The sequence below is a fragment of the Rhinopithecus roxellana genome, chromosome 4 (genome assembly GCF_007565055.1).
Source record: "Rhinopithecus roxellana isolate Shanxi Qingling chromosome 4, ASM756505v1, whole genome shotgun sequence".
Lineage (NCBI taxonomy): Eukaryota > Metazoa > Chordata > Mammalia > Primates > Cercopithecidae > Rhinopithecus > Rhinopithecus roxellana.
The window spans coordinates 124092872-124114742 of NC_044552.1; the positions used below are offsets into that span (position 1 = coordinate 124092872).

Genomic DNA, 21871 nt, shown 5'->3' on the forward strand with positions numbered 1-21871 from the left:
AATGAAATCATGAGTGTAAGAATGAACATAGTGCATAAAGGGAAGGGATTTCTGTGACTGGAATTCATGCATATGGGACCATGGGGTAACATGCAGCTAATGACAGTGGGCCCTGAATGTCAGAAAAAGAAGTGTTGCCTTTATCAGCTATAGGATGGGCAGTGTGGAGCCATTGAATATGACTGGTCAGATTAACAAGGTGAAAAGTGCTGATTTGGGAAGATCATCTGCTTGGGATATAGAGTGTTCTCCAAAAGGCAAGTTACTAAACGTCTGTCTTAGTCTGTGTTGCTATAACAAAATACTTTACACTGGGTAATGTATAAAGAACAGAAATGTATTTCTTACAGTTCTGGAGGTTGGGAAGTTCAAGGTCAAGGCACTGTCATTGGTGTCTGCTGTCTGGTGAAGGCTGTTGTCTGATTCCAAGATGGCACCTTGTTGCTGTGTCCTCACATGGTAGAAAATAGATGGGCATGAGAATGAACTCCGTCTCTCAAACCCTTTCATAACAGCCCTAATCCCATCCATGTAATCACCTCTTAAAGACCCTCCCTCTTAATACTATCACATTGATGATTAAATTTCAACGTAAGAATTTTTGGGGGACACATACCAATAGCAACATCCAAGAAGATAAGTAGATGACTACTGATATAATTCCTATAGGATTAATGAGAGATGTGGATTAGGATAATAGCTGTGACTATAAAGCAACTTAAAGGACATTTTGAAGATGAGAAATGGGAAACAAGATGAGTCTGTTTGTTTTAGCATGTTCTAAATACTCATTGTTCTCTTAAAAACATTGTTTTTCAAGCACATTATAGAACCAGGCTTAGCTATTAGCTATTTTGGGAATGCTTTGTTTTATATGTATATTTTTCCAGATAGCTGAATTAACAAAATTTCTACATTAACCCATTTCTCGTTTAGAAAAAAAAAAAAAAAATGTAGCTTGCTGCCAGTACTCGTTTCTCAGGGCAAACAAGAAATGGGTTAATCCAGATTTGAGTAGTCACCACAGCTTTCATTCCTTGTCTGAAAAGGGGAAGAAACAAATAAAGGGTGATTGAAGAAAATAATTGTCATTGACAGTTATTAACATCATCAAACCCATTTTTATTTCAACTGAGTGTTGCTTGGATTTATTTGAAGCAAATCCCTTAGCCTAGAGATTCATGATATTTCAAGAGCTGTAGCTTTGGCCGGGTGCGGTGGTTCACACCTGTAATCCCAGCACTTTGAGAAGCTGAGGCGGGCAGATCACAAGGTCAGGAGTTCGAGACCAGCCAATTTGAGACCAGCCTGGCCAACACAGTGAAACCCCGTCTCTACTAAAAATACAAAAATTAGCTGGGTGTGGTGGTGCGTGCCTGTAATCCCAGCTACTCGGCAGGCTGAGCCAGGAGAATTACTTGAAACTGGGAGGCGGAGGTTGCAGTGAGCCGAGATCATGCCACTGCACTGTAGCCTGGGCAACAGAGTGAGACTCCATTGCAGAAAAAAAAAGAGCTGTAGCTTCATTTCGAGCTTGCCCTTAATATTGTAATATTGTATTGTCTTCATCCTTAGGCTATTTTGCCTCATGGTAGAGAAATGGCAGCACAGACTTCTGATGTAACACAGTTTCTCTTTCACATCCAGGCGAAAGGAGAGGATAGCTTTTAGCTACCATGTAGAAATCTACAGATTCCTTGTGATTGGATCAATTTCAGCTTATATCAAGGATGGGATTACATAATTGAGTTTAGGCCACCCAAGGAATTTGGGGATCATTCTTAGCCAAAAGCTATAGCTCGGAAGTTCAGGATTCCTGATAGGAAAATATTGAGGAACTAATGCTGAAAGGCAATAGAAAATGATCATTCTCTAGCCTTAGCTTCTCTACTGTTTTAGAATTTGACCCATAAGACTGTCAGATTCATGTGTGATGCATCATTATTTCCTCCCTCACCACCTAACAAATAGCACATAGTATATAGATATAGGTGGGGCTTTTGTTGGCGGGTGGGGAGTTGCCAGTTGAGTCCATGAATGAATATTCATTCATTCATAGAAAGACCACTTGAAAGAAAACACTTTTAAATCAAAATGATAAGGAAAAGTTATACTTAAAACTATAAACATACATGAGTGAATGTAGATAAGTTTTCTTTGAGAAAAGAGGGATGCCATATTTCAGGAAAAGATCTCTGTAGAGAAAATATAGCTAAATCTTATGCATAAAAATTAGAAAATCAAATCTTTAATATATGGAGATAGCACACACCTCAATATATATTTCATGATTACATAGTTTGCAATAACATTAATATTTATGGAAATATTTTTGCCTGAATATTTGTGACATACAAGCCTTAAAATTAGATTTTGAAATATTGGAACTTGAGAATGGATTACTTGTATAGATTTGCTTGTTGTCTGTGAGGGTAAAATGTTAAAATTGCATTTAAAAACTCAGGAACCAACTTAAGATAGTAATACTAGTACTATTGTTTGAGCACCTACAAGGTATCTGTCACTTCACATGGACCGGCCATTGAATGCTTAAATAGTCTTGTAAGTAAGCCTCGTTATCACTAATTTACTCCTAAAGGAACTGAGAAGTTAAACAACAAAGGAATGGAGACAGAAAATAATAAATCATGAATCAAACCCAATAAAATGTGTCCCAGAAAAATATTCCACCATTATGCTGCTTGTCTTATTTGAAATGTAGCCCCATGAGACATGGATTTATGTACAATTGATTTACTAAGGAAGTGCCAGGAGAAAACACTGGGTCGGGGGTTGGCTGGTAGGGAGAGTAAGGCTAGGGAAGAAGAAGCTGAGCAAGAGTGTGATTCTGTTGCAGTTCCAGCCTCAACCCAAGCCCATGGAGAACATATCCCATATGGGCAAGGTTGCCGGACATTCCCATCCCCATACCTTTCACCTACCCCAGAGGAATGTGTATTTTGTGGCACTAGCTCTCTGCAAGATAGTCCTCCGAGGAAAGTTGCAGATGCAAGTGATTAGAAATGAGAAACTTATAACAGAACCTGGGTGGTGGGTTCACAGAAAAAGCTCCAGGGGTCTGAAATGTTCTTGATAGATCACTGATGCTATCCCATCTGTGATCCTGGTAATAAAGATACGAGTATATCATGTGGTGGTTAGGATCACCTTCTCGATCCAGACTGCTGAAATCAAATCTGGGCTGTGACACTTGGGCAAGTTTCTTAACTTATATGTGCTTTATTTTCTGTATCTGTGAAATGTGGAGTAATTCTTTTACCTAACACATAAGGTTGTTTTGAGGATTACGTGAATGTATATATTCATCTAGTCTGTACGTAGACTAGAGCTGGATGGGAAGCAGAGCTATTACCACGTGACTTACTTATGGCATGTCCCACAGCTGATTAGTCGCACAGCCAAGACGGGACCTCCAGGACACTACTACTTCTTGCTGGGCATATATGTATTAATTTAAAATTGACTACTTTTTGCTGGCCATAGATATGTTAATTTCAAAATTTCATAAAGTTCTAGGTGATCTCTGGTGTATTGAATATTTCAAGTAATTGAAAATTAATATATATGCTAATATAGGGTCAGAAGGTACCTTAGAGTTCATGAGTAATCTATTAAAAATTCAAACAACAATATATACACTAAGCATGCTGTGTTATAAACTGTCTTAAAAGTAATGTTCTGTTTTGTTTGTTTTTATATTATTGAAGTGTTTGGCCAGAGGACCTAATTCGCTCATATTTAAAAATAATGGCTGTAAATCATAACATGTTACTTCTTTCCAAGGGTACTTGCATATTCATCAAGTCAAACAGCTTTAATCCTAAGTGTCTAGGTGGAAATTCAGAAATCAGCAAGCAAGGGAGAAAGACACTGGTATGTAGGGTAGAGGAAGTGATTCTCTCCCGACATATCTCTCTTCAAGGGCATTTACTGAAGTAACTTTATTTTTAACTTACACCAGTCCAATTAAGAATAGCAAATAAACTGGAAGAGTAAAACAAAAGCAAAATATTTTATGTGGCAATGTTCCAATGTGAAGAAAAATATGTCAGGTAGCCATGCATGATTGCACATACATATGATGAATTGACGATTTATACTTATTTGTGTTAGATTATTAATTAGGACTTTTATTTGCAAGTAATAGAAACCCAAGCTGAACTAGTTTCAGAAAAAGAAAGGAATGTATCGACTCATTTATTAAGAGGAAAACTTGAGTGAATAAACCACAGTTGGCAGAGATGCAACTGGTTTCAGGAACGGCTTCAGTGAAGTGTTCGAACTCTGCCAAACCTGTCTTATCTTGTCTCTGGTACCTCTCTGTATGCTTGCTTGATGGTATCTCACTGAATGCTGGCTTCTTTCATGTGCTCAGAAACATCATCCCTGGAGGTTGCTGAGCCTCACAACACATATTCAGTTTTTAGAGGGGGTTGAATTCTTTTTCATCGTTAGAAAAGTTCCAAGATAGGCTGGGCACCCTTCCCTGAACTGACCAATTGTGGCTGGTAGGGCAAGGTTGTGTTTGAAGATGGTAGACACATGAGAATTCAGGATTGAAGTAAGGGGTGAGTTATTTCCCAGAAGCCTCCTCGCCCTCATTTCTTCTCTTTTTCCTTCCTTTTCTTCGTCTCTTTCCCACTTCATCTCTTCTTGCCATCATCTCGTGTGCTTTAACTGACAGGTCCATTCATGCTGTGGCCTTTTGACTGTGGCCCCCTGACACCACATCAGCAAGTCAGGATTTGCGTTGCACACTTACCTTCTTCAGAGTGGAGTGTCTGTGGTGCAAAGATACCATTCACTTTTTAATTTTGGTTGCCTCTCATACCTCGGATATATTGTCATGCTAAAAGAGCCCTTCCTGTTAGGGATGAGGATATGGCAGGAGACACGGAGAGAGAGGGGCAGATACCTCTGTGCTCCCATTGTCACATGAGCATGTCGGCATGATCATATACTCACCCATCTACACAGTTAGTTCTGGCTGAAATGTTCCCATAGGCAGCATCACTTTAGGAGCTAGCTGACCTTTGGATAACTTTTTTCAGAGATGGATTACGGGCTTTTATGTGGGCAGCAACTTGTGCCTCAGGTGGGTATATAAAGCTGGGTGCCAGGAACAAGAACAGGCAGGAAGAAAAGTGATGGGAATTTAGAAAATTTCCACCTCATTATAGATTACACCCATCACCTGTCTCCTTTTGTTTTAGCTTTGAATTTATTGAATTGCAAGTTGTTTTTGAAGAGCTGTGTTCCACTTGTCCAGTCATGTTTTAACAGGCAAGGAGCCATAGGTTAAATGGGTAGAGTTGGAAGAATGAGTACAGGAAAATTGTTCAAAGGGGCGCTAGTAACCTCTGTGTTTCTCACATTTTGCTGAGTATAATCAGACAAGACAAGAAAGGTACTTTCTCCAGCTTTACCCCCAAAATTAATAACTAAAGCTTGACACATACATATTGAGCTATAAATAAAAAAAAACCTAATTAACTTCAGTCACGTATGAGAAATGTGTATTTGTGATGAGTTTGTGTCACAAACAATGACAGGGACAACCATGACCTAGGTATAAATGTACAAACCTCCAAATTGTTAGTTTGTGGTAGAAAATTGAGAATGTGTGAATTTCCTAGGACTGCTATAATAAATGACTACAAGCTGAATAGCTTGAAACAGCAGAAATTTACTCTCTCACAGCTCTGGAGATCAGGAGTCTGAAATCAAGATATAGGCAGGGCCAACTTCCTTCCAAAAGGTCCCCTTCCTTGCCTCTTCCAGCTTCTGGTAGCTTCTGACATTCCTTGGCTTGTGGCAGCAACCCTCCAACATCCACCTCCATCTTCATGCCTCCATCCTGTCTCTGTACGTATCTGTGTTTGAATCTCCCTCTCCTTTCTCTCATAAAGACACAAGTCATTGGATTTAGATCCCACCCTAATCCAGTATGATCTCCTCTCAACCAATTACATCTGCAAAAACCCTATTTTCAAATAAGGTCCCCTTCTGAGGTTCAAGGTAAACATGAATTTTCAGGAGACGCTGTTCAACCCAGCACAGGGGAATCAAGTAAAAAAAAAAAAAAAAAAAAAAAGTTTCTTTCAGCCAGCATTATTGTTTAGGTAATTGGCTATTTGAAGCCTCCAAAACCATACGGATTTTTGTTTGCCAATACTCGGTGTCTTTCACGAAAAGCCATTTCTGAACTGAATCTGTTTTCAGGGTAGGTGCTGGTGAAGAGAGGTCAGCATGTAGGCACAGTTTTGTCAAAGATCTCATTTTTTCAGTCACTGAAGGGAAATATACATTTCCCCTAAGATTTTCTTGCCTCAAATTCTGAAACATTTTCTTTGTTCTAAGTTCTAGGGAATTCTGCAACACACAGAATTTTTTGGACTTACCGATATACTCAGTCACTTGGTCTTGGGTTCTGTATGTCTCATCCCACCCTGTATAGCTCAAGTTAAGTAGAATAAGATGTCACCAAGTGTAGATTCTTTGAGTCCTTTCATTACTTTCTACATTGTAAAAAATGAATATATAGAATGAGTTGCTGACATTTAAGATTTTTTCAATCATATTGTGTCCTTTGCATCAAATTCCATCCCCCCAGCTCTGCCCTCAGGCAACTATAGAGTGGATAGAAATGGTTTCCTCTCCCACCAAAATAATGAAGACATTTGCTGAGATCTGATTAGGAGGTGTGCATAGACTGGGAAAGGTTTTAGGATAGCCGCTTCAGAGAGATGAACAGAATGCAGAGCAAAACCAAAGAAAGATTGATGTTCTGAGACAAAAGTGTGAGTTATGATCTTTGAAGTCTTATGCAAACGCTTGTGTAAAGTATATCTCCAGTGTCCTAAGTGGAGGGTGAGAAGGAGCAGATTACAGGAGTGATTCACCATTTGAGCATTTGGGTTAGTTGTGAGTGCTGGTGAGTGATGAGTTCAAGTGACCTCCCAGGAGAAAATGGCGGGCTGAACAACTGGACAAGTGTGAAAGAGCTAACAGGAACACTTTCACAGAATTCACAGAAAGAGAATTTCAGAGGTAATGTACTCATGGACAATTACAAGGACAGGCTGTGACAATGGGATTCTGTAGCTGAAGTGGGATGCAGTATAGTGGAGATAACCAAGAAACTAAGAGGCAAATGAATTTGGTGATTCAGCCTCATTGATGTTGGCTTCATGGAAAGGGTTGTATTCATTTTATTTCAATTCAATAAATAGTTATTAAGCACTCTTTGTGCTGCAGGGGCTATGTTAGGCATACTTGACCTGGATAAAGTACGTAAGAAGAGATGATGAGGTTAGGAAAAATGGTCATTGCCAAGGTAAACTTTATGGTCAATGTTAATTTCCACCTTGGTTTTGGCTACTCTTGAGTAACTGTTTATTGTTGTTCTCTTCTTTTCTTGCTAAGATACCTCAAGTGTATCTGAAAGCTCCAGTTACTTGATCTAACAGAGGAGACTGTTTTCCTCTTTAAAAGATTCTTTCAGGTTGAAGTCTTTCCCTTTCTATCTGTGTTCTGGTTTCTGGGCTGTTCCTTTAATACGTACAGCAGTTACAGATTGTAACAGCTGCCAGGCCCTCCTTGCTTGGTCTGTTTTGCCATAGGAAGGTAAGCTCACAGGCCTGTCACCATTCTGGGTCTGTACACCCCACCTTTGTAGAAGAATGTGGGATCAGTAACACAATTTGATGTCATCAGGGGAATTTCCACGTTTGTGTCTTGCCTCCACTTCCGTATGCACTGCTTTCTATTTCTTTTTATTTATTTCTTCTGCCATCATATAGCCAGGCTACAAGCAAGATTAAATTAAATAGTCATTCCAGTATCAGAAATACCAATATATCTATATTTATATACTTTCTATGGCCATGACTTTCTTAAATAATTCATACAATTTTAATATTTTTGGATAGAGGCAACTCTTGGCATTCCCGCTGTGATTGTGATAATAATGTGAATATGTGAAGTAACCAGAATAAGGAACACTTTTTAAGTGCTACTCTTTAATATACTGATACTTTAAAGTCTTAGTATTTTTAATTAAAAAATGTATAACTATCATCATTATAAATAATGTAGTAATGCAAAAGCAGAAGTCTTGTCTTTTCTGTGGTTGGTTGCCCAGCACATCAGAAAGTCGGGTTAATGCCACATTCAGCCAACAGGCAGGAGGGGGCATGGAGCTCTGTGTGTGCCTCACTCCGCTTCCTCAGACGGAACAGAGTTTAAAACACAAGTTTGTTGACTGCTTAAAATGTTTGTAGAACTTGTTGTGGGAGTGAAAAATAATGAGCAGCCTCCATTAGGGAATTGGTAGCAGTGCCCTGGCTTCATCAGGCTCTCTAAGCATGGCGTGAAGCGTTGTGGGAAATCCTATCCTGTGCTAAACATTTGAGCCAATGGCCCTGTCCTGCACTGATCAAAGTACTCCCATTTCCTCGAGTTGTACCTTCCACTAAACATGTTATGTCCATCCTTAAGGAACATTCTTGGTGTCTCACTTAATATCCCCATGGTGGTCTGAACATTTCCTCTCTAGAAATTATTCTTCTATTTTTCAGGAGTTTGATAATCAGGTAATTTTTTCTCCCATATTATCAGCCTCATAATTTATATTTATCTTTACATATCATTTCCAAGCACTTCTTTTTCTTTCTTTTTTCCCTCTCTTTGCTCACATCCTTTCTATTTTGCCAGGGGCTTGCTTCTTCCAAGCCTTTTTATCCTCTCCTCCCATGATCAGTACCCAAGTTTGCAGCAAGTTTCCTTGTTGTTTTATGGGTTGATGTTTTTGCTTAGGAAATCCTCATGTTTTAGACTGCTCCCTCAATCTGTAATCTGAAAGTCAGATTACAGTTTAATTCTTCTTGAAGCCCTCATCAGGTTTCAGAGAGAAGCCTTGATATTTGTCCTTTGTAGGAAGGAACACCTTGAAAGGCCATGGGTCTGTCTTCTCATCCTAGAGGCCAAGGGGCACTGGGACCAGAGTGGCAGGGAGGCCAGGAGCCCCTTCCCCCAGGTGTAAGACTCCCAGTCTGGCACTGCACCTCTGAGGGCATCAGCATGTGATGGTCCCTGCTAATGGCTTCTAGAAGCACCTTCGGGCATTGGCTCCTGAGGTCATCACCCTTGTTGATGACAGCTGTCAGCAACTTGCCTTACTGAAGCCTTTCATCCTCCCTCCCACTGGCAGTAACTTCCAGGGTCCTTGATGCATCTCCAACATGCTTCCTGCGATAATATGTAGCCAGTAAAAAAGTACAGATTTTGGGGTCAGACCAGCCTGGTTTAAAATCTCATCTACCATTTCCCAGCTGTGGTACTTTGAGCTTGTTGTCTAATCTCTGAGTTTCAGTAAATCTGTAAGATGAGGTTATAACATCTTTCTTATAGATTTGTTGTAAATATTAAATTAAATACTTAGAATGATTCATATGTGGCTAGTAGATAGTAAGTCTAAATAAAAGACAGATGCTATTATTATTCCAGGGATAAATTGGTAGCTTTGCAGTTTGGTGTTAGTTTTAGCACTTCCTATGAAGACAAAAAAAAAAAAAAAAAAAAAAAAACACTTGTTCTTAAAAGTTTTTTTCAAACTGTTTATTTGAAGTTCCCCAAAGTCAAGCACCACCCAGCATCACACACTCTTAACTCCCTCTTCCCACTCTTCAGTGAAAGCCACTAGTTCCTGAAACTGTCGTGACAGTAACCAACTCTCCTTTGCCCTAACGGCTTCTTTCCAAGACCTACCTTGTAGAGCTCAGTATAACCTTAAGGTTCTGCCTGAACTTATGAGGTACTTAGCAAAAATCTCACATGTGCCTGAATATTTTACTGTTGACACTTAGCAGTGCCCTGTCCCCCTTGGAGGACTGAGGAACCCAAAAACGTCAAGTCTCAGACAGAAGCTCAAACTAGACATAGAAATGAAATTCTTATAGAAGTGCTGGGTTATACTTCTGTGCAATCATTGTTATTATGCCATCATGCTTGAACAATAACCACCCTCTTCAAGCAAAACAGAAAAGTTTCTGCCTTCAGGGCTCATGACCTTTTAGAGACAAAACAAGTGCAAACAAAACCGTGTGCAATGTTTTTTCCATGAATGTGATGTTGAAAATATACCTGAGGCTTAGGTGTGCCATGACTCACTATGTAACACAAAAGAAAACTGGATTTAAAAACTTGAATTCCTTGACTGCCCATTCAGACTCGACCTACTACATACCGTTTCCCTTCTTGCTTATATTTTCCTACAGAAAAGAGAAAAACTATGGAGAAAATGGAAAACAAACCCATAGGAGAAAACAGCTGAAAATGCTTCATGTAAATGTGCATGCTGAAAGTAGAGAGTAAGCAAAGATTTCAAAATGCAGTGCCTGAATTTGAGTAGTTAGGACTAAACACAGAAGTGTTGATGAACTCTAAGGCTAAACTCTTGGATATTTAGGAGCACACCAGAGCTTCTTTACCAGCTGAACAAAGATTCAAAGAACTCCGAGGGCAAAAAAAAAAAAAAAAAAAGGAACCCTGGAACTCAGTGGTCCCTAGCCTTTTTGGCAACAGGGAACTGGTTTCATGGAAGACGGTTTTTCCATGGACTGGAGGATGGGGAAGGTGGTTTTGAGATGAAACTGTTCCACCTCAGATCATCAGACATCAGTTAGAGTCTCGTAAAGAACACGCCACCTAGATCCCTCACATGCACAGTTATGAGAATGTGCACATGCACTCCTATGAGAATCTAATGCCACTACTGATCTGACAGGAGGTGGAGCTCAGGCGGTAATGTCAGTGTTGGGGAGCAGCCATAAATACAGATGAACCTTTGCTCACTTGCCCACTGCTCACCTCCTGCTGTGCGGCCTAGTTCCTAACAGGCCACGGACCAGTACTGGATTGGGGACCCCTGCTCTAAGTGATCCCAACACCTACAGCCCACTTACACCAAGTACAAGGCTCCATTTGGTCTGCATATAGAATCTCTGGGATGTTAGGGTGTGCTTCGCTCATTCTGAGTTGATTCCTAGGTTCTTGGACTAAAGCGGATATTGTTATGAAGGGAACTAACAGAGCAAACAGTGGAAGGAGCATATTCATGTAGATCACGCTTTCCACATTAGGACCAATTTCACTGCCCATTCTCCTTGTTTCTAGTTTTCCTCTTTTAACTTGAGCAGTGTCACAAGAGCACATAGCTAACAATGTTTTATTTTTTCCTTTCCAAATTCTAAGAATAAAATTGTTATTGGCTTTTGATCTTAATCATTCAAATAAAAATAAAATGTGCAAGGAAACTTGCAGCAAATTTCCTTGTTGTTTCATGGGTGGATTCATTTTCTTAGGAAATCCTTGTGTTTTAGGCTATACCCTCAATTTGTAATCTGGAGGTCAGTTTACAGTTTAATTCTTCTTGAATTTTATTGATGATAAAATCATCAATAAAAATGATTGAACCCTAGCCGCCTTCTCAGCACCATGCATTTATAGAGATGAATGAGATCTCACCTCTTACCTCTGGTAGGGATGGGTAAAGATAACATTTTGAGGTGGAAGAGAGGGAGACTAAGAGCGTTTGTGCCCACGGCCTTGACTTCTTTTTTTCTCTATGTGGAAAAAAAATGCTATAAGGACACATGCTCACGTATGTTTATTGCGGCACTATTCACAATAGCAAAGACTTGGAACCAACCCAAATGCCCATCAATGATAAACTAGATTAAGAAAATGTGGCACGTATACACCATGGAATACTATCCTGCCATAAAAAAGGATGAGTTCATGTCCTTTGTAGGGACATGGATGAAGCTGGAAACCGTCATTCTCAGCAAACTATCACAAGGACAGAAAACCAAACACCACATGTTCTCACTCATAGGTGGGAATTGAACAATGAGATCACTTGGACACAGGAAGGGAAACATCACACACTGGGGCCTGTCTTGGGGTGGGGGGAGGGAAGAAGGATAGCATTAGGAGATACACCTAATGTAAATGATGAGTTAATGGGCGCAGCAAACCAACATGGCACATGTATACCTATGTAACAAACCTGCATGTTTTGCACATGTACCGTAGAACTTAAAGTATAATTTAAAAAAAAAAAAAAGTAAGAAGGAGGAAGAAGAAGAGCAGCCTGGGAGAAAGCAAGCAAGTTTCAAAACAATCGCTCCGCAGAATGGGCAAGGGACACGACAGTGAATTAACAACCAAAAAAGCCGATTAGTAGAGTCCTGTTTCTTGGAGTAAATGGTTATCTCATCTTTGTTGTTGCCATTGTCATCATCATTATCTTTACCATTGTCACTATTTTCAGAACAAATTAGACTTGAAGTACACAACCTTGACATAATTGAGAATATCCCTTTGAGAAACTGATAATAATTTATGCTAGTTTCATGTGTGTTGTGGGATGTTGTAGGGTGGTTTTATTTATTGTGTCCTCCCTCTCATTTATGTTCGTGTAGGTTGAGCCAGTGATACAGAGAGGCCACGAGAGTCTGGTGCACCACATCCTGCTCTATCAGTGCAGCAGCAACTTTAACGACAGTGTTCTGGAGTCCGGCCACGAGTGCTATCACCCCAACATGCCCGATGCGTTCCTCACCTGTGAAACCGTGATTTTTGCCTGGGCTATTGGTGGAGAGGTGGGGCTAATGTTTAATAATTATTACTTAGAAGTAAATACTTAGAAGTAAATTAATACTTAGAAGTAAAGCTCTAACGCTACTTTTGATATGAAGGTGGCTTAACTCCATTTTCATAGGAAGGGATCCTTTCTTTAAGTTATTTTTATTTTATTTCATCAGTTGTAGATGAATGGGGTTCCACAGGGTTGAAATATCCTTGAAGATGGCGGGTTTTTGAGTGGAATAGAGCTCTCAGGGACTTTCACAGGACACTGTCTCATGGCATTTTCCATATTTAGGGCTTTTCTTATCCACCTCATGTTGGATTATCCCTCGGCACTCCATTAGATCCGCATTATGTGCTCCTAGAAGTCCATTATGACAATCCCACTTATGAGGAAGGTGAGTTTATTGTTCATATATTTTACCTATGGTTTTTATAAAAAGTTTTGTACCTCATAAGTCTTGTCTTTAACAGAGTTGAAACAAAATAGAAGCCAATGCTAGAAAGAATTAACCTCTACATTTGTCATTCAAATTAGGAGGCTTTTAGAAGTGAAAGTGGGTACTGTTTATAATTATACTGTAACAGCAGGCATTAACCAGCACCAAACCAGGTAAATGAGCACATGCAGTCACTAATCTTAACAAAAACACTTGCATACTACCTACCAGGAAGTAGAGTAATACACTTTTCCTTTGTGATATAGGTTAGTCCCAGTACATGGTGTTTATGGAACATTTTCTTTCTAACTGCACATAAGAAAAAGTTACCATTTATTATACTAAAAAGTGTAAGCATTTTGTTGTGTGGTAAGCAAATCATAGATATACTCAAAAAGTACTTATGCAGTGACACTGTGTAATATGATATTGAAGTAAAGAAATGTAAGGATGTGCATTTGATTTCTGAAATCATTTGTATGATATTCCAAATACCAACAGTGATAGATTTAACACGAAATTATCAACAGAAGTAACTCCAAGTTGTTATTTTGTATTGACTCATGCAATTTTTAAGCAAATACTGAGCCCCACCTATGTGCCAGATCTGTGCTTGAGGATATAATGTGAGTGAAAAACAGATGCTGTTCCCACCCTCATGGAAATTATAGCCCAGTGGGAAAGAGAAACAATCAAACGATCACAGCAATCATATGAAATTATATATGTGCCAGTTGATCCAAAGGAGATACCTGACACTATGAGAGTATTTAATTAGTGACCTAATCCAGCCAGGGGTGTGTGGTGGTGAGGATGGGCTAGAAAGTCTTTGTTAAAGAATCAAACTGTTCATCTGGGTGACTGGAGATGCTGAAGGGTTAGGGTGCAGTAAAGAAAGATGCCGATGAACCTGCAGAGGAAGGCTGAAGCAGACCATCTAAGATCTTGTAGGGCCTATTAAGGATTTTTACCCTGAAGACAATGAGAAGCAATTGAAGAGTTTGATACAGTGGAGTCAAATATTGAGGTTTGTATTTTGAAAAGAACACTCTGGCTGCTGCAGCATGAATAATAGATTTTGAAGAGAGCACACGTGGTATGATATTTGAAGAGTGATGTTTCTATAAAAGTAGGTGTTAAGCTATTCTATTTGTGAGCAAGCCAATAAAGTATCTTTTTTTATCCTAAAGTAATTAATAGGAAATAGCTTCTCTCTGAATTCACTTTAATTTCCACCCACCAATTATATCCCATACTCTGAACCATGAATCTATGATAAAGTTTAAAACTTTCATAAACCAAGCAAAATAACCTGTTAATAAATTCTAAAAGTTAGATTTTCCATGAAATCATATGTAACTATAAAACATAAAAATTGTCATCACAATAACAGTGGGATTAATTATTGAATGTGTCTTACATTGCAACTTTCCTTTTAAAAAATTTTTACATTTTTGATTTTAAATTATTAATAGAATAAATATGCTATATAATGTATAATACTTCTCCAATTGGAAATTCCATGTGAACTACTTCTTCCTTTTAGTGTTTATTACAAAAGTAGAAGGCTTAATTTATTTGCCTTCTCTGTTGTCAATTAAGTTGACTTTCTCATAGTTTCAATGTAAAAATGAAACATAAGCTTATTTTCCTAACAGGTTAATAGAGAACTCAGGATTTCTAGTACTTTCTATTTTTATTCATATACATAATTAGACCAAATTTTAGATTATAATAATTTTATTTTTATAAATATAGCATAATACTAATTTATGTTTCCAGAAAAGTTTTTTAATAATCATTTTATATTTGCTTAAGAAATTATTACTTTATTTACTAGATTATCTATTAATGGTCCAAACAGCTAATGCAACTAATGAACCTAACTATACTAAATGCAACTGAAATTTCTACTTACATTTTTTCCTTGTCAAGCTATTATAAGGAGGTAGATCCCAAAAATACAAAACAGAAAACAAAATTTTGCAAGATATGTCCAGAGAAAATTCTAAGGTCACTATAGATGTTCTACATTATCATGCTTATTTGTATCTGCACTGATAATAGCACAAAAGAAGAACTGATTTTTATGATTTATTTGTTTAACAATTGATTGAAACCCTGGTAGATGTGTGACCACTATATGTGTGACTAGTTGCCATTTATTGAGCACCTCATTTGTGCCAAACACTGCTCTTAGAACTTCATGTTCAAGCCACACATCACCATTATGAGGTAGTAGTGCTACTATTATGGCCATTTTCCATACTGGAAAACTGAAGCGCAAACAGTTTGGGTAACTTCCTGTCTTCATCTGTTCTGTGCTGCTATAACGGTATAACACAGGTTAGATAGTTTATAATGAACAGAAACTTATTCGTCACAGTTTTGGAAGCTGAGAAGTACTAGTACAAGGTACTGGCATCTGATGAGGGCCTTCTTACTGTGTCATAACATGGCAGTAGGCTTCACATGGTGGAAGGGTAAAGACAGCAAGATAGTACAAAGCCACTTCTGAAATAATGGCATTCATCGAATCACAGGGGCAGAGCCCTCATGGCCTAGACACCTCTCAAAGATCTCACCATTCAATACCATCGCAATGGCCATTAAATTTTGACAACATTCAAACATACTTTTTGGAGGGGATAAACATTTAATCATAGCACTTGCCCAAGGTCACATAACTCATAGGCAGCAGAGCTGGGATTTGCATCCAGGTTGGTCAGCTCCAGAGTCAGTGTCCTTAATTGTCACATCACAATGCTTCCTTGTGATGACGCTGAATATCTGAACAAGCTGGAGTCAACCAACACATAGTAAATTATTTTATGTTCACAATAACACATTCACAAAGCAGGAAAGGAAGCTTGGATTTTTTTCAAGGCTGTTAGGGAGGTTAAGAGGTAAGAATTTCCTGGGATAATTATTGGAATACTTAATTTTAACAACTTATTACATCCTAAAACATTCAAAGTAATGGATATCTTCTAAATGTGTGTGTGTGTGTGTGTGTGTGTGTGTTCGTGACCGAGGGGTATATAACATACAATGAGGAATATTTGATATAAAGACCTCGTGTTTAAAAATGATCGACTAGAAATAGATTAAGTTGATTGATTTAAATGAGACAAAAAAGGAACTGAGGGGAAGGAATCAATCTGTTAGTTACTGCAGCAGGAAGTCAATTAATTTCCAAGTTAGTGAAATGAATTTATGAAATGTTTGGGGCTCATACTCTCCCTCCCTGTAATGAGTATGTCATAACAACAAGTGTGTCTTCTTCATCTCTCATCCCCACAATGCCTAATGGAGTGCCATTTACATAATGGATTCTTAATGACTATGTGTTGATTGAATGGCTGTTGAATGAAGAAGAAAATGGTGACAAACTTTAAAGAAATAAAGTGAATCTTTAGTAGTTTTCTTCATCAGCAGATGGTTTCTAAACTAAGGAGTTTTTACCTCAAAGTAAATGTTATCGAACTTCATCTTGAAACAATATAAAACTTTTATTGAGTTATTTATTCTATATGCTAATGAATGACTTTAGAATCTTCATTCTGTCTTCATGTTAGATAATTGTGGAATATAACAGCCACATAACTGAAACATTTCTCTTGTGGTATGCTGTGTAAGTCCACAAAAGTTGCAGGCAATATGGCTACTCATCTTTTAATTCTTGTTTATGCAACTGAATGTTGTCTGCCACTAATCTCTGCTTGTATCTCTTTCCCTCATGACAATTTACGGAAAATAAATAAACCTATTTCAACAGAATATGAAAACTTTAAAAAATTCAAACCAAGAATTTTCTTGGGAATGGAAACATTTTAAGAACTGAAACTCACTTTAATTATGTGCTTTTGTTCTAGGCTTAATAGATAATTCCGGACTGAGGTTATTTTATACCATGGATATAAGGAAATATGATGCTGGGGTAATTGAGGCTGGCCTCTGGGTGAGCCTCTTCCATACCATCCCTCCAGGGATGCCTGAGTTCCAGTCTGAGGGTCACTGTACTCTGGAGTGCCTAGAAGAGGTATGCAGCATCTGAGTCTGAGCTGCTCTCTGCAGATTCATCAATGCTCCTAGAAACTATGGTGTGAAAAATTCTGTGCATGTTTACTATCAATTCCTTTTTTGTTGACACACTGTGAAACCATTATTGCAATTTTAGTAGGACTTTTGACTGCTTTTTTAAATCTTGAAGCTACAGGAGTAGAACTCTAAAGATAGAAATAGTTGGCAGGAAAATTGACAAATGGGATTTAATTAAACTAAAGAGCTTCTGCACAGCAAAAGAAACTATCATCAGAGTGAACAGGCAACCTACAGAATGGGAGAAAATTTTTGCAATCTACTCATCTGACAAAGGGCTAATATCCAGAATCTACAAAGGACTCAAACAAATTTACAAGAAAAAAACAAACAACCCCATCCAAAAGTGGGCAAAGGATATGAACAGACATTTCTCAAAAGAAGACATTCATACAGCCAACAGACACATGAAACAATGCTCATCATCACTGGCCATCAGAGAGATGCAAATCAAAACCACAATGAGATACCATCTCACACCAGTTAGAATGGCAATCATTAAAAAGTCAGGAAACAACAGGTGCTGGAGAGGATGTGGAGAAATAGGAACACTTTTACACTGTTGGTGGGATTGTAAACTAGTTCAACCATTATGGAAAACAGTATGGCGATTCCTCAAGGATCTAGAACTAGATGTACCATATGACCCAGCCATCCCACTACTGGGTATATACCCAAAGGATTATAAATCATGCTGCTATAAAGACACATGCACACACATGTTTATTGCGGCACTATTCACAATAGCAAAGACTTGGAATCAACCCAAATGTCCATCTGTGACAGACTGGATTAAGAAAATGTGGCACATATACACCATGGATTATTATGCAGCCGTAGAAAAGGATGAGTTTGCGTCCTTTGTAGGGACATGGATGCAGCTGGAAACCATCATTCTTAGCAAACTATCACAAGAACAGAAAACCAAACACCGCATGTTCTCACTCATAGGTGGGAACTGAACAATGACATCACTTGGACTCGGGAAGGGGAACATCACACATCGGGGCCTATCATGGGGAAGGGAGAGTGGGGAGGGATTGCATTGGGAGTTATACCTGATATAAATGACGAATTGATGGGTGCTGACGAGTTGATGGGTGCAGCACACCAACATGGCACAAGTCTACATATGTAACAACCTGCACGTTATGCACATGTACCCTAGAACTTAAAGTATAATAAAAAAAAAAAAAAGAAATAGTTGGCAGGGTGTTTTTCTTTTTATTCCTACCTTTTTTGTTTGTTGCATGCTGTATGCTTTATATCATCTTTTACAATTTCAACTTTTGTGTAGTCTCTTTTTCCTTTCTCTAGTTTATCTTTTATCCATATTGATTTTTTTCCATCATTTATTTTCATTTTTCTCTGCCTTATAGTTTCCTTCCCTTCCTTCACCACAGAGCAAAAATAACTAACATAAAAAAAGATATTGAATAGGAGAAAAGTATAAGTATTTAGTAATGACAATTTTCACTTAAAGTTTTTTAATGAAAATATTTCAACATGGATCAGACTGTTTATGAATTATATGATATTGTGGTTGAGTACAGTATGGCAGACTGGCGAAGTGGAAAGATTATGCTCTTCCGAGTTATTTAGGCCACAGTTCATAATTCAAATTGCCATGACCTCTTTTACAAGCTGTAGGACCATGAGTGATTCACTTAATTCCATTGACCCACTTTCACTTTCTTATCTGGAAAAGTGGGAGTAATATTCCTTTTAAGAATTTGGGTTTTCAGGTTACTAACATACAGGAATCTTTTTGCTAAGAGTGTTTACCACCTCTTATCCTCCTAAAAGAAGGAAAAAGGAGGATAACATGTATAAATGGTCTGGGAGGCCCCTCATAGGCATCAGCTCCCCTACTTTTCTCCCGGCAAATGTTGCTTCACAAGGAGAACACTAAACAATCCGAGTTCAAAATGTTTGGCAGTTCAAGCATTCATTTAAATTGCTTTAGCTTTTCATCTCAGTTGTCCCTCCAAGTGTGTTTGAATGTGAACTGTCTGAACATGCATTTCTTTGGGCTAATCGGGTCTTCCTCGGTGTCCCCTGCAGGCTCTGGAAGCCGAAAAGCCAAGTGGAATTCATGTGTTTGCTGTTCTTCTCCATGCTCACCTGGCTGGCAGAGGCATCAGGCTGCGTCATTTTCGAAACGGGAAGGAAATGAAATTACTTGCCTATGATGATGATTTTGACTTCAATTTCCAGGAGTTTCAGTATCTAAAGGAAGAGCAAACAATCTTACCAGTATGCGTGTTTTTGTTCTTTTTCATTGACTGTTATAAAAGTCATGAGACGTATCTGCTGAGATGTGGCAAGGTTTCTACTAGTGAAATGAATTTTTCCTTGTGTCTGTATTCTTAACACCACCCACTGTGGGTGTTGTACAACCCAGATAGAATGTGTTTGATTTGTTTTCCAAAATTGAAACTCATTTTTCTTATGATTCCCAGGAGTAATTCAAGTTGCTGACTGAAAAATAGAAACAACCCCAAATAAAAATCTCAGGTTCTGAGGACTGAACATTACTCTTTTTTTATATTTGACATTCCAGTTAGTGATTCTTTGGGTTGCAATTCCTGCATTGGTAAAATCAGAGGTGTCTTTATGCTACGTTGACAAGATAGGATATTTTTAGAAGTTTTATTTCAGTAAAAGGGAATGTAAGGTTAATTATTTTATCTGATAAAGCTATTTGGATGTAGCTAATTAAACTATGCTGTGTGATCCAGCTTGACACATACTTGAGGTTATGGTGAAGGAGAGAAGAGAATGAAGGCTTTAAAAAGGTTATAATGCTTTGTTTTCTCAAATTTTTATTCCATGACCATCAAGTTCAATTGTAGTATAATTTTCTCCCCTTATTTTACTTTGAAAAGTCAGATCCCTATACCATTTATAAAATGAGAGTAATGGCAATATCTTTTCTACGTGATGCTGGAAACAGGATTTTTAGATGGGATGAACTGTCAAGGAGAAGACATGGCACAATAGGATGTAAAAGGAAAGTTGAAAAAAACAGAAGAAAGTGATAAAGAGGAAAGGGATCTTCTTTCTACAGATCCATAGCTTTGGATCTTAGAAATTCTTTGATACATCCTGAGAGTAGAAAGAAGAAGTTTAAGAAACAGTGATCTTGTCAAGGTTCTTAAGGACTACACTCTATTTTATTATGATGTCTCTGGGGCTTTCCAAACAGTGTTATCTCAGAGCTTCCTAACTGATGCACCATGATTACAGCTTAAGTGCGATGAGATACTGATCTCTGGGCCCTCTGAGTGGCGTTGCAGGGAGGTCAAATTTAAGGGTGAAAGCCCAAAGATGGCAGCCTCAGGTCCATGAATAGCTTCATCTGCTTACCTTAAAGGGGAAACATAAAAATGTTACCATTTTCCATGTGTATTGTTATGTATAAAAGGGTGGAAAACACTAGAACAATAAATTTCTTTTAATTTGCCTCACAATTCAATTGCAAGGAAATAAAGGCATGACTAGAGAGCTTTAAAGAAAATAATGTAAATGAAGAGGTGATCTATGTCTAAGATTTATTAAGTGTTCGTTTGCTACTAATGACTGTGTGTTATGTCATTTAATCTCCTTGTAACAGCTGTGAAAAAAAAATCACTTTTTTTTTTTTTGAGATGGAGTCTCACTCTGTCACCCAGGCTAGAGTGCAGTTGTGCGATCTCGGCTCACTGCAACCTCCACCTCCTGGGTTCAAGCAATTCTCTGCCTCAGCCTCCTGAGGAGCTGGAATTATAGGTGCCCACCACCATGCCTGGCTAATTTTTGTATTTTTAGTAGAGATGGAGTTTCATCATCTTGGCCAGGCTGGTCTTGAACTCCTGACCTCATGATCCACCTGCCTTGGCCTCCCAAAGTGCTGGGATTACAGGCGTGAGCCACTGCGCTGGGGCCAAAAATAAGAACAATTTTTATCTTTAGGTTTTAGATGAACAAATTATGCCTGGGTTATATGTAGGTCATCCAGCTAGAATGTTGTGGAGTCTGACTGAAACACAGAGGGTATTATTTATTTGCTTGCTTGTTACATTAGCAAACCTAGAATTAAACAGATCAGAGGTCTTCTGCTGAATCAAATTACTTGGTGCATCCATTCATACAGGAAATATTAACTGTTGATGTACAAATGTATTTGATAAATAAGCCAGCATAAAACTTCAATCTGAAAGCTTTTACTTTTATGTTTCAGGGAGATAACCTAATTACTGAATGTCGCTACAACACGAAAGATAGAGCTGAGATGACTTGGGTAAGAAAACTTTTATTATTATTAAAGTTCATTTATGGAGAGAAAGAAATAAACTTGATTTTAGAAGAAACAAGTAAAAGCCATTTCCATTTGGAAAGAAAAGTTCTAAAAATCTTGAGCATCAAGTATCATAAAAGTGACATCAAAGATGTTTCAGCATTTTCTAAGACTTCAAATTAACTAATGATATTATAGTATTAAATAATATTTGGAGTGTAATTTATTGACTCTTTCATTAAAAGCTATCCTTAGTCTTTTAATTTTTCTCATCTAACATTTTTAAAAGAACTGTGGTCATTAATTGACTGTATGCTTGTGTCTGGATCAGATAAATCCAGACCTCCAAAGGAAGAATGAATTTCGTGACCTCGAGGCC

At 38.2% G+C, this 21871-nt stretch overlaps 1 protein-coding gene across 1 annotated transcript in view; it reads left to right on the forward strand.

Annotated features, from left to right (window-relative positions):
- The window catches only part of MOXD1 (monooxygenase DBH like 1), a 112450-nt gene that overhangs the window by 66476 nt on the left and 24103 nt on the right, over nucleotides 1-21871 (forward strand). Inside the window, exons 5-9 of the mRNA XM_010357901.2 lie at nucleotides 12507-12686; nucleotides 12968-13070; nucleotides 16988-17154; nucleotides 19278-19469; nucleotides 21436-21495. Coding sequence (XP_010356203.2) covers nucleotides 12507-12686; nucleotides 12968-13070; nucleotides 16988-17154; nucleotides 19278-19469; nucleotides 21436-21495 — 702 coding nt within the window. The remainder of the gene's footprint in view (nucleotides 1-12506; nucleotides 12687-12967; nucleotides 13071-16987; nucleotides 17155-19277; nucleotides 19470-21435; nucleotides 21496-21871) is intronic.